This window comes from Aristolochia californica, unplaced genomic scaffold (assembly GCF_029961685.1).
Source record: "Aristolochia californica isolate CCGP_79_NKW_82.1479 unplaced genomic scaffold, dmAriCali1.0.hap1 SCAF_6, whole genome shotgun sequence".
NCBI lineage: Eukaryota > Viridiplantae > Streptophyta > Magnoliopsida > Piperales > Aristolochiaceae > Aristolochia > Aristolochia californica.
Genome location: NW_027182257.1, coordinates 40041657 through 40053185, shown reverse-complemented (window position 1 = coordinate 40053185; position 11529 = coordinate 40041657). Strand labels below are relative to the sequence as shown.

At 41.7% G+C, this 11529-nt stretch overlaps 1 protein-coding gene across 2 annotated transcripts; it reads right to left on the bottom strand.

Annotated features, from left to right (window-relative positions):
* Positions 1–6487: 6487 nt before the first annotated feature.
* On the bottom strand, positions 6488–10830 carry LOC137967226 (trihelix transcription factor GTL1-like). 2 transcript variants are annotated; one of them, XM_068813742.1, is made up of 3 exons: positions 9833–10829; positions 7476–9120; positions 6488–7372 (listed from the first exon to the last, which is right to left on the bottom strand). In XM_068813742.1, the coding sequence occupies exons 1-3, from the start codon at positions 10204–10206 to the stop codon at positions 7130–7132; spliced, it is 2262 nt and encodes a 753-aa protein (XP_068669843.1). In that variant the 5' UTR covers positions 10207–10829; the 3' UTR covers positions 6488–7129. The 2 variants fall into 2 exon arrangements, with proteins under 2 accessions (XP_068669843.1, XP_068669844.1); XM_068813743.1 differs by having other exon boundaries at positions 7278–7368; positions 9833–10830.
* Between the last annotated feature and the right edge of the window lie 699 nt (positions 10831–11529).

The window sequence follows — 11529 nt, the reverse complement described above, 5'->3', positions numbered from 1 at the left end:
TACTTCAACTCTTGCTTGTACTATAACTTTTTGGCCCTCCTTTTGTGTCTTTCAGGACATTCTAACCCGGAAGATTATTGGTTATGGTGTTAGACGAGACAAACTCTACTATTTGGAGTTGACAGAGAATGAGGGATCGAAAATAAGTCAAGCAAATCAAGTTAGTAGTGAAGACAGTGCTCAAGCAACTATATGGTTATGGCACCGAAGACTCGATCATCTTTCATTTGGTTATCTTAAGAAATTGCGAGCACAACTCTTTTCAGGTTTGAATAATTTGGATTTTCATTATTACACTTGTGAACTAGCTAAAAGCCATTGTATCTCTTATTTACTGAGTTTGAATAAGAGTTCTGAACCTTTTGAAGTTATTTATTCTGATATTTGGGGTCCTGCAAAGGTTCCCTCTATTTCTCGAGCTCGGTATTTTGTGACATTTATTGATGAATACACTAAAATGACATGGGTATCCCTGCTTATAAAAAAATGTGATGTGTGTTTAGCATTTCAGAAATTTCACCTAATCAATCGAACACCTTCTTGAGTTATAGAATTTCAAACTCCTCTACAAAAATTGCACTCCCTAATTTCCATTCCCTATCTTTCGAATCTTGAATCCTGGGTTTTTGGGTGTACTGTATATGTTCATATCCCAATAGTCTTGCGAAATAAGTTTGATCCATGTGTCAAATTATGTGTTTTTGTTGGCTATTTTGATTTTCAAAAAGGATATCGGTGTTATGATCCACACACCTGTAAGTTCCATGTAACTCTAGATGCCTCTTTCCATGAATTAAAACCTTATTACTCAGGGGGAGTCTCTCGGAATTCTCTTCAGGGGGAGAGCTCAAGTGAAGAGAATAGCGGAGGGGTTGAGTTTATTAAGTTAGAAGCAGTGAATGAATTGTTTAATCAACAAGAGAATGGTGGAGGTGTTGAGTTAGAAGCGGTGAATGAATTTTTTAACCAACCATGCCGTCATGATGTGCAACAACACTGTACTCCCAACCATGAAGCCGAGAGTGAATCATTAATTGCTCCTGAAGAATCCTCAGAGTTGCCTCCATCTGCACCATCAACTGAAGAATAATCCCAGAATGTTCCTCCTCAGGTAAATATGAATCATGTGTTTGATGAATCTATTGAAACATGTGTTTGATGAATCTATTGAAACATGTGTTCCTACATAAAATATAACTCTTAGATATCCACAAAGATTGAATAGGGGAGTTCCAAAGAAACAGTATTAACCTGTCTTGAAGCCAAGACCAAATACTCAATCAACAACTATGTGTCCTCCCATAGGTTGACTAAATCGTATGCATTAACTATTGATCAATTATCCAGGGTTTCTATTCCTAGTAATGTGAAGGATGCATTAGCTAATCCAAAATGGAAAAAGGCGATGAACGAAGAGATGGAGGCTATACAAAAGAATGCCACGTGGGAACTTGTTTCACAGCCTAAAGGAGTGAAAACAATTGGATGTTAATAGGTGTTCATGGTGAAACTCAAACCGGATGGAAGTATTGAAAGATATAAAACTCGGCTAGTTACAAAGGGATAAACGCAAAGATATGAGATAGACTATCAGGATACTTTTGCACCAGTAGCTAACATCAATACAATTCGCATTCTTATATCTATAACAGCAAATTGAGATTGGCCTCTACAACTATTTGATGTTAAAAATGTTTTTCTCAATGGAGACTTAGAAGAAGAAGTCTACATGGAACTACCACCCGAAGTTAAAAGTGGTTCTTTGTGTCAAAGTGAAGGCTATAAATTGAAGAAGTCATTGTACCTGCTAAAACAGTCACCTAGAGCATGGTTTGGGAGATTTTCGGCTACAATGAAGGAGTTCGGCTACAAGCAAAGTAACTCAGATCATACTTTGTTTATAAAACACAAATAAGGAAAAGTAACAGCTGTAATTGTGTATATTGATGATATGGTTCTGACAGGAGATGACCCATGTGAAATGCAAGTGTTACAAGAGTATTTAGCCACTAAATTCTAAAAAAAGGATCTCGGACAACTTAAATATTTTTTGGGAATTGAAGTTGCAAGATCGAAACATGGAGTCTTCTTTTCACAGCGAAAATATGTGTTGGATCTTCTAACCAAAACCAGAATGCTTGACTGTAAACCAGTAGAGACACCCATGGAAATGAATCATAAGTTCAAAATTCTCCCAGATCAAACCCCAGTAGACAAAGGGCATTATCAGCGATTAGTTGAAAGATTGATCTACCTATCACACACAAGGCCTGATGTAGCATATGCAGTGAGCGTTGTGAGTCAGTTCATGCATGCACAAGTGAAGAACATATGGAAACGATCTATTGAATTTTGAGATACTTAAAGAGTGCTCCAGGAAAAGGTCTATTATTCTCAAAAAAAGGTATCTCTAATATTGAAGGATATCAAGATTCTGATTGGGCAGGTGACTGGACAACCAAAAGATCCACGTCGGGTTACTTTACTTTTGTGGAAGGGAATCTTGTCACTTGGAAATGTAAAGAACAAAAGGTAGTATCAAGATCAAGTGTTGAAGTTGAATTTCAAGGTATGGCTCATGGTGTATGCTAATTGTTATGGATAAGGAATATACTGAGGGACTTAGGGATTGAATATGCAAAACCTATGAATCTCCACTGTGATAACAAGGTAGTCATCGCAATTGCACAAAATCTTGTTCAACATGATCTCACTAAACATATTGAAGTTGATCATCATTTCATCAAGGAGAGCCTCGATACAAAAATTATACAATTCCCATTTATTCAATCTGAGAGTTAGTTGACTGATATGCTCACGAAGGCAGTATCAGAGAGGGCATTTCATGGTATAATTGATAAGTTGGGCATGACATATATTTATGCCCCAACTTGAGGGGAGTGTGTGCAAAGCTGTGAGATTTTAATTGTAGCGTGATGGATGGAAACGAAATATTTTTGGGATTTTTTCTCTTGATTTTTGGATCTAAATTAGATCTTAAAATAGGATGTAATATGTGTTAAATATCCTCCGTCAGGAGAAGAATGAAACATCGAAAAATTCTTTGAATATTTGTTATTGCTTTAGTTACTCCGTTTAACAGTTGGTCATCGGGGTCGAAGTACTTGCCCCAAAGTACCCACTCAATCGCATCAAACTCACCTGACTCGAGTCTTTAAACTTGGGGGTCACCTACATTAATTTTTATCCCAGATATGGTGAGGTACATTAATATCCACGTAAGATTACAAACTTTTGAAACTTGACTAAGTTCACTTTACTGGATCTCACATTCATAAATACGTACATACATGTAGGATATGTAGGTTGTGTTTTTTTTAGAAATCTTTCGTTTGGTCACTTAACATTAGTCTTATAACAATATATTATAAACTGTAGCATTCTATAAAACTAGCTATTTCTAATCATAACATATATTACAAAAAAAACATAAATATGTATTAAAATATGATTAATTTTGGTATTGTTGTGTTTGAAGGGTTTAGTTAAAGAGGGAAAAATATGCAATCTAATGGTGTCCCCATGTGGCTGATAACTTTCCCAATGTGAATTGTGAATGGATACATCGATTACAGAATGCACATTAATCCCCAATAAGTTTATGTTCATGTGGAAGAAGCCGTAAGAAGGTGAAAGCTCCATTTATTTAATGGCAAATGATATCCTGTTATAGGAGTTTAGTTGTGTAGATAGTGTCGGAGCTAGGGAGCATATGTAGGGTTCGTCAAGGTGGGGATTTGGAGGGAGATGAATCTCTAGAATTTGTTGAACAATATCAATCAACCATAGTCGATTGATGTAACTTTGATCCTCATGCATTTTGAATTGTAGGTGTGTAATGGGGCAGAGCCAAACATGAATTTGTAACAGTTGTATTAAGTGGAGTGTTAAGCGATGGGGACATAGACATTGAAGCGATGATATATCGGATGTGTTTTTTGTATGAACGGTAGTTGAGAGCATGTTTGTATCCCAACATACTTGCCTAGTGAAGACCACCGTAATGGGAAGAATGTTGAGAAAGGGCCATGGGGCTCCTACCAATACCACAAAGACGTTAGATAGACATTTGGCTCACCACTGGGACTAGGGGTAGCCACAGGTTGGGTCAAGGTCCGATGTTCTTCGTCCCTATGCTCCTTTTCCTGAATAACTTCCAATTATAAAAACGAAGAGTAATTACGTAGGGCCCACCCCTTCTGGATTACAACTGCTAGTGTGCCCACACGTGGCTCCAGATTCGCTCATCTAGAGACTCAACGACGGTTCCGGTGGAAACGCTTTGCCTAAATTCGAGCGAGGGAGGGCCTTCCGATTCAGCATATAGATTGTATCGGATGAGAATCTATCCATATGAGAGGAATCGCGGCGCACGTGAGACGAATTGTCTCGCACGTGTAAAAACAGGCAATCGATCGCTTCCTGGCTCGTTTTTTTGTTTTTTCCTTCTTCCCGCGCTCGGCGCTCACTTCCTCTCGTCTTTATTCTCCGCGTCGTGAACCGTGCAGTGACGCACATGCTGCCGGCCAGATTTATACAGTTTGTCGGAATATTTTCTTAAATTTACCAAATTACCCCTTTACGTGGATGATGACGAAGAGATCCCGCCATTTTCCAGGTAATTTGATAATTCACTTTTGGTTTCTACAAAAAGCTTCAATTCGACTTCACCCTTACATTTTACCTACAAAAAAAAAAAAATTTACCACAGTAAAAGACTTCCTATTAATATTAATTCTTTATGTCAATATAATCCAATTAAATTTATTATTTATGAAGAAGCTACCTTTCTCTATAACATAATATTATGCAAATGGTATAGAGGGAATTAAAAATCCAAAAACTTCAAAAAAAAAAAATATATGAAATACTCCGGTAAAGAGATAAAAAATTTCATACCAGGCATGAAAAGGGATGATATAATTGCACCAACACATAATTGTGCGCCAGCATATTTGGTATTCATTCTGGACATAGCAAAAGTTATTTTGTCTCCTACCAAGTTCTTAACTAACTGGCACAAGATAAGTAACATCATCCTTATCGGTTCCTCCATCTTTCTTCAATTAATTCATATGAATCTTTCAAGAGAAAAATATTAAAATTTATATTATTTTTCTTTTAAAAAATAAAATTTTAAATTGTACAAGTTTATTTTATTATTTATTAAACTTTAGAATTAACTATAAAACTGGAAAAAATAGATAACCATCTTAACCAATATTAGTAGGTGTATTAGTGTTTTATCGTGCATTCTCTTAACACTCAACCTAATTCTTAATTAACGGTTCATATTGGAGAGACGAGCAAATCTTTGATTTTCAAGTGCCCAATACCCTTGATTAATTTTTGGATAAATTAATATTATTATAGAGTGATATTTTTTGGATATTAATAATTATTTTTAAGTAAATCGTTTCTGCTATTTGAGGATTCTTGAAATAGAGAAATATTTTATTCTTGAAAGACGAAAAAAAAAATAGTAGAAAAGATGAAGCATGGAGCTGTGGAGCGCTGAGGGTCATTTTGGGGAAGAAACATAGGGTTGCAGACGTTAGATAACAAACTGGACGTGAGGAATGAAGTGTCGCGGTAAGAGTAATTCACAAAAAGTGGTTAAGGAAGCAACTCCACCGGAGCCTCAGCGTCGTCTCTGGATTGTCGCTCCTCGAGGCGACATAGGGTGGAGATCCCGGGGCCATTTGTGCAATAACAGCGCTTCACTGAAACCCTGGCGTTATCATCTACATATACATATTTCTCCTCCGATCCATCTCAGATCCGGTTTTCAAGCTGCTTCCCTCTTTTTCTCTTCTTATATTCTTCCTCTTTCGACCTCTGTCATCATCAATGGAGTCTGCTTCTCCACCGGCAAGCGTAGCTCTCCTCTTTCTTTCTGTTAAGTGAGAGATAAATGATGCACACGGAAGCGAAGCAGTTAGATCCTTGTAAATGGGTTTTGTTTGCTTCTTCGTTTTTGTTTTTTTTTTCCTGCAAAACCCTGTAATCCATGATCTATACTTCTTTCATGACTTTTTTTTTTATTATTATTTTTTTTGAGAATGGAGGAAATATAGTTGAACTTACCATGGACCGATAATATTTGGTTTCAATGGTGTATAGTGGATGTAGAAAAATATTCAATTAAAAGGAGAAAAATCAGTGTAATGAAGTGGGAATGGGGGAGAAAAAGCTGTTCGTGCAGATAAAAGAAGACGAAAACAAAAGAAAGAGAAGCCTTTAAGAAGAAAGAGATAAGAGGCAGCAATAGATTCCTGATAAGAAATGTACAGGAAGAAACAGTGCATTCACCACATCAAAAGCTTCAAAAGGAAAACGAAACTCCGGTAGTAGCAGCGCCTTTGTCGACTAATACCCCTATTACTGTCAGACCTTCTCAGTTCTCAGGGACAGGCAAGCAAGCAAGGACGAAAGAAATGCAACAAGGAAAGAGAAGAGAGAGAGGGACGGAAGACACATTATATTTTATATAGAATCTTTTTAAATAAAAATAAACAAAACAAGGAAAAAATTTCATTTCCAGACAAAATAATGCTTCTGAGATGTTGTTCTTGCCACTGCTTGCTTTCTGTTGGTGGTGCGGCTGCTTGGAGTTTGAGTCCACTTTGATCTGTTTTCATATATACCGTCTCTGGCTGGCGGGTTGGCTCGCTCTCCTGTCCTTCTCTTTCTTTCTTTTCTTCTCTAAGTGACTCTCCGCTGCGTGCTCCTGGTGGCGGTGAGCTTATTCTGGGCATCAATTTCCTCCGTCCCTTCATTGGAGTCGGATCTTTTATTCCAAAACAAATCAATAAAATAGCAAGATCGAAGCAACACAACGAATCTCGACCTCAAATGAAAAGGCTGCCTAAAATAAAAGCTTCACTGAAGAACAATAATAAGGAAGAAGAATAAAAAGGGAAGAAAAGGGTGCAAAGGGGATGGGGTTTTGTGGACGGGAAAAAAGGTTATTCAGCTTCGCTTTGGGTTCCGTGGATGTGTTTTTTTTTTTCTTTCTCTCTCTTTGAGCTCTCTGAACATAGGTACATATGGTACAAATGGAAAGAGAAGGGAGGATGAATCACAGATAGAGTGAGAGGTGGTCGATCTATTGAACCATGGCCAAGAAAGAACCCGCCGCCGCAGCCACATTTCCTCCACCATTAGATGAATTGGTATTTTTCGTTTGGAACGGAATCTGATATGCCATCTTTCTATCTTCTTCATCATCTTCGTCTTCGTAGTCTTCTTGGTCGAGATTGTCACTATCTTGATCCTCGAGCTTATCGTAATCGTCCATTACGGATTGTCGCTGGTGCTGCTCCATCAGCTCCTTCACAATGTCTTCTGGCTTCAATCCAAAACAAGAATCAATTGAATTCCCCAAAAAGAGGGGAAAAGACGAGGAATTATTGAAAGTTAGACGCAGCTTTGGAAATCGAAGCAATACTTACCTTCTTAATTGCTCCTTCCTCGAACAAGCTCGGCGTTAGACCTCCATTACTAGTCTGCACTTGCAAACTAGACCCTCCCGTGCTGCTGCCATCGGTGTTTCCGCCACTGTTGTTATTATTGTCGTTGTTGTTGCTGCTAGTCTTGACGTCTGTCTCCGTCTGCGTTTGAGTACTCCCCTGGGGCGGCATGATTGCCAGAACGTCACTTCTTTCTTGTGCGCTGGGATTGGGATTCGGTGGATTCTGCTCAATTCCTTGTTCTTGTTTGCTTTGGGTACCCGGCACCGCACTGCTACTTCCTCCGCTGCCGTTGCCGTTCCCACCACCGCCTCCACTGAGTATCTTCTTCCTATAAAGGGCATCTAGCTGATGGAAATATGGGCAAGTTTTGGCGTCTTCAGGCCTCTTCTTATTGCTCTCTTTTACCTTCTTGAAGTACTTGTTGATGTTTTCCCATTTTTCCTTACATCTCTTCGAACTTCTGTTGTAACCCATTCGCTGCATCCCTGTCGAGATCTCTTCCCATAATGGACCTTTAGGGCCGGCTTCTTGGTACTTCTCCTCTAGTCCGCTCCTCAGCTTGATCAATGCGTGGACTTCTGTCTTGGGCCAACGAGATGACGCCGGATCGAAGCTGCCAGTCGTCACGATTTCATGCTGTTGAAGCAGTTGATCTTGGAGTGGTATTACTTCGGATGAGGAGGATGGCAGATGGTGACGAACGATATCAGGAGTCTGAGACGGCTGTTGCTGCGGCTGCTGTTGCAGCTGTGTCTGGTGGTGTTGATGATGGTGTTGCTGCTGCGTGGGCGGCGGTGGCGGAGTAACTGCTGGAATTGCGACAGCAGTGATGGCCTGCGCCGGTATCTGTATAGTCTGGCCGGTGACCTTTTGAAGGAAGGCGATGACGGCGGTATCCCTGGATGCAGCCATGGCCCGCTCTTGTGCCATGAGCTCGTGCTCCCGGCTCAGCCTGGCCATCTCCTGCCGCTTCCAGGCCTCTTCTCTTATCATCCTATCCTGCTCCCTCCTTTCGATTGTCTCCAAAAATCTCTGCTGCATCGCCTCCTGCCTCTCCATCACCTGTTTCATTAGTCCTTCGAAAAAGGCCATCATTTTCCGGTTCCCCGAGCCGGATCCCGAAGGTCGTTTCCTCTTCCGCGTCTCCATGCTGGGACCACCCTCCTCCATGATCTCCTCTTCGGAGTCATCCTCCGAGGAAGAAGAATTCGAAGAGAAACTGATCCCACCGGCGGCCCCGGAAGCAGAGACCCCGATGGAGGGCCCAGCAGTTAAATCGGGAATCATCCTCGGCATGTTGAGTTGAGCTGAAGGAGCGGAGGGGAGAGCGGGTTGCAGCCTTCCGGAGGATTCGACAATGGGATTAATTCCGACGGAAATAGGAGTGGCCGCCAATGGGTTGGAAGAAGGTGTGTGGAGGGCGGTGTTTCCTGCTGCTGCTGCTGCTGCGGCGGCGGCGGCACTGGTGCTGTGGAGAGCTTCGAGCTGGCTGTAGAAGCGATAGCTCTTGCCGGCTTGGCGACCTGCACGGCCCTCCTTGGTTCTCTTATAGTACTTGTGGACGTTTTCGAACTTCTCTTTGCATTTCTTTGCGCTCCTGATGTAACCCAGCTCCGCCAACTTCCTGAAGAATCAAAACCCACCCACCACCACGGACGAGGAAAAAAAGAAATGCACCAGAGAAAGAAACTATCAAATATCTGTGTCTGAATGATTAGATCTATACTGGTATTTATAATACAAAAAAGAAAAAGTAAATGGGAGCGGAAAGAAATGCATGCGGTTTTTGTTATCTTTCTTCACCATTTTTTCTTTAATTTAGAACTATTTGGCGTTTTTTTTTTTGTAAATAAATGAATTAAGCGTAATTGGGATTGGTGGGTCTCGTTGCACTGGATCTGGGCTACTGTTATCGAATTCAGAGAAAAGAGATGCCGAGCTCGTGAAAGAGCGAGAAGCGGCGGGAGAGATCTCAGATTTCTCAGAAGAAACGCAGCAAAACGTGAGGCCAGAAGCAACAGTTTTTCTGAGAATCCGTAGTACGAAAGGCCAGATCGTTAGCTCAACCTTTCACTAATCTATTATCTATTCCTGTTGCCGTGAGCTGAAACCCAAGAGAGCAGGCAGAGAGAATTCGACTTTCTGGGCTGCCGTCGAGCTCCGACAGATCTGTGGAGGAATTCAGCCGAGTATAGAAAGCGGGAATGGAAAAGCGAGATCGAAGGACTAGACCCCAGAAGTTGGGCATCTGGGTATCGTGAAGATTGGAATTCTGTTTCGGTTTTCTGTAGAAACGACGCTGTAGCTAGCTACTATTTTCTGTATTGGCTTTTTACCTGGAGACGTCTTCCCAGAGAGGGCCTTTCAGAGTGGCGTCGCGGAAGACAGCGTCCATCTCCGACCTAATTTTCAAGAGGGCCAATGTCTCCTGCCGGGGCCACCTATTTCCGGTGGTCCCTCGCTCGGCCTCTTCTCCTGCTAGCGCATCCTCGTCGGGAAAATTGTTTGTGACCGGAACCAATTCCTCGAAATTCCTTGCAGGCGGACGACTGCTAATGGGCGAGGCGTCCTCCACCAGCGGCTGTTGTGGCTGCTGCTGCTGTAAGTGCTCGGAAGTGGAAATTCCGAGCATGTGGGTCCGTCCGGTCGAAGCGGCGAACTGGGTCATCTCCGGCGAGACACCGTACTGAGACCCACCACCTGGTTGCATAATTGTGTTGCGAGAGAATTTTTGTCACTGTTCAAGATTCGAATACTGGGTTCTTCCTCTCTCTCCCTTTCTCATGAGAGAGAGGAAGGAGCAGAAAGGGCAGAATTGGAGGAATTGGAAGAAGGGGGGGAACTCGGAACAGAGAAGTGGAAATTGGAAAGGGAAATCAGTACAAGAGGAGGTGAAAAAGATAGAGAAAACTGGAAAGAGAGAGATAGATAGATAGAAACTAAGGAAGTGTATGGGAGAGAGAGAGATAGAAGAAAGAACAGAGATGAGAGAGAGGTCCTCTCACAACTTACAACAAGCGCTTACTGAAAAAGGAAAAAGAAAATAAAAATTCCTCTGTATAATTTAAGGGCATAAATGGATGAAAGAGAGTCTCGGAGTAGCAGAAGCGCGACGGGAGCCTGAACTGAAAAACGGGGTGCAAAAGGGAGGTAAGAGGAGAATGAAGGGGTAGATGATGATGATGTTGATGATGTTGATGATGGTGATGAAGATGAAGATGATGATGATGATGATGAATCGGAGGAGAAGTGTACAAAGATTTCAACTGTAAAAGAAAGGAAGTATCTATCTCGCTTCTCTCTTCGATCGCTTCGGCGTAGAGAGAGAGAGAGAGAGAGAAGACAGGAAAAAAAAAATGACAAAAGAAATGAGATGCTGCGTTGTCAGCGGCTTACTTTGCAGCTAATAATAGTTAAAACTTGAAGGCTTGGGGGCGTATAATGTGTTGGGCAACCGCTGGAATCCGAATATCTCCGGTTAAACTAACTCTCCCCCTTAGTCACGCTCCGGTTAAAAAAATCCAAATTTCCCTTTTTTTTTTCCAATTAAATTATTGCAAAAAACAACTGGCGAGATTGATCTCTCAAAGTAAGGGATCCTATTCGGCCTCCCACGTCTCCTACCCTCTTCAAAGCTTCCCCCTGGCCCACTCCCTCCATCTCACGTGGTTCCACCGCCCTAGCTTCTCATTGGCGTCTCACCGTCGGAGCGAGTTCCCAACCCATCCCCGGATATTATTGAGAGGGAGGAAATCAGTAAAAATTGAAAAACTGAAATGAGTTTCGGAAATTAAAAAAGAGAGCGGAGGCAGACAAGAACACATTGCTACAGCTGTAGAGTGGGGTCCAGCTAGTGTGAGAGAGAGAGAGAGAGAGAAAGGGGGTGGAACGTGCCGGGCGTTCATCGCGGATCCCACAACCCCCAACCGCCAGCCATCCCACCCATGCCCGAATACCCTTACTGCCACGTGGTTCCTCTATTGCGAATCCCTTCGGATCTGATTCCTCCCTGTTGTTTTCTTTTATTACAGTG

Coding starts and splice junctions, on each gene's coding strand:
- LOC137967226 (XM_068813742.1), bottom strand. CDS start 10,206: ATGCAACCAGGTGGTGGGTCTCAGTACGGTGTCTCGCCGGAGATGACC. Junction 9,121..9,832: donor CTCTGGGAAGACGTCTCCAG/GTAAAAAGCCAA, acceptor TTGATTCTTCAG/GAAGTTGGCGGAGCTGGGTT. Junction 7,373..7,475: donor AGGAAGGAGCAATTAAGAAG/GTAAGTATTGCT, acceptor TTTGGATTGAAG/CCAGAAGACATTGTGAAGGA.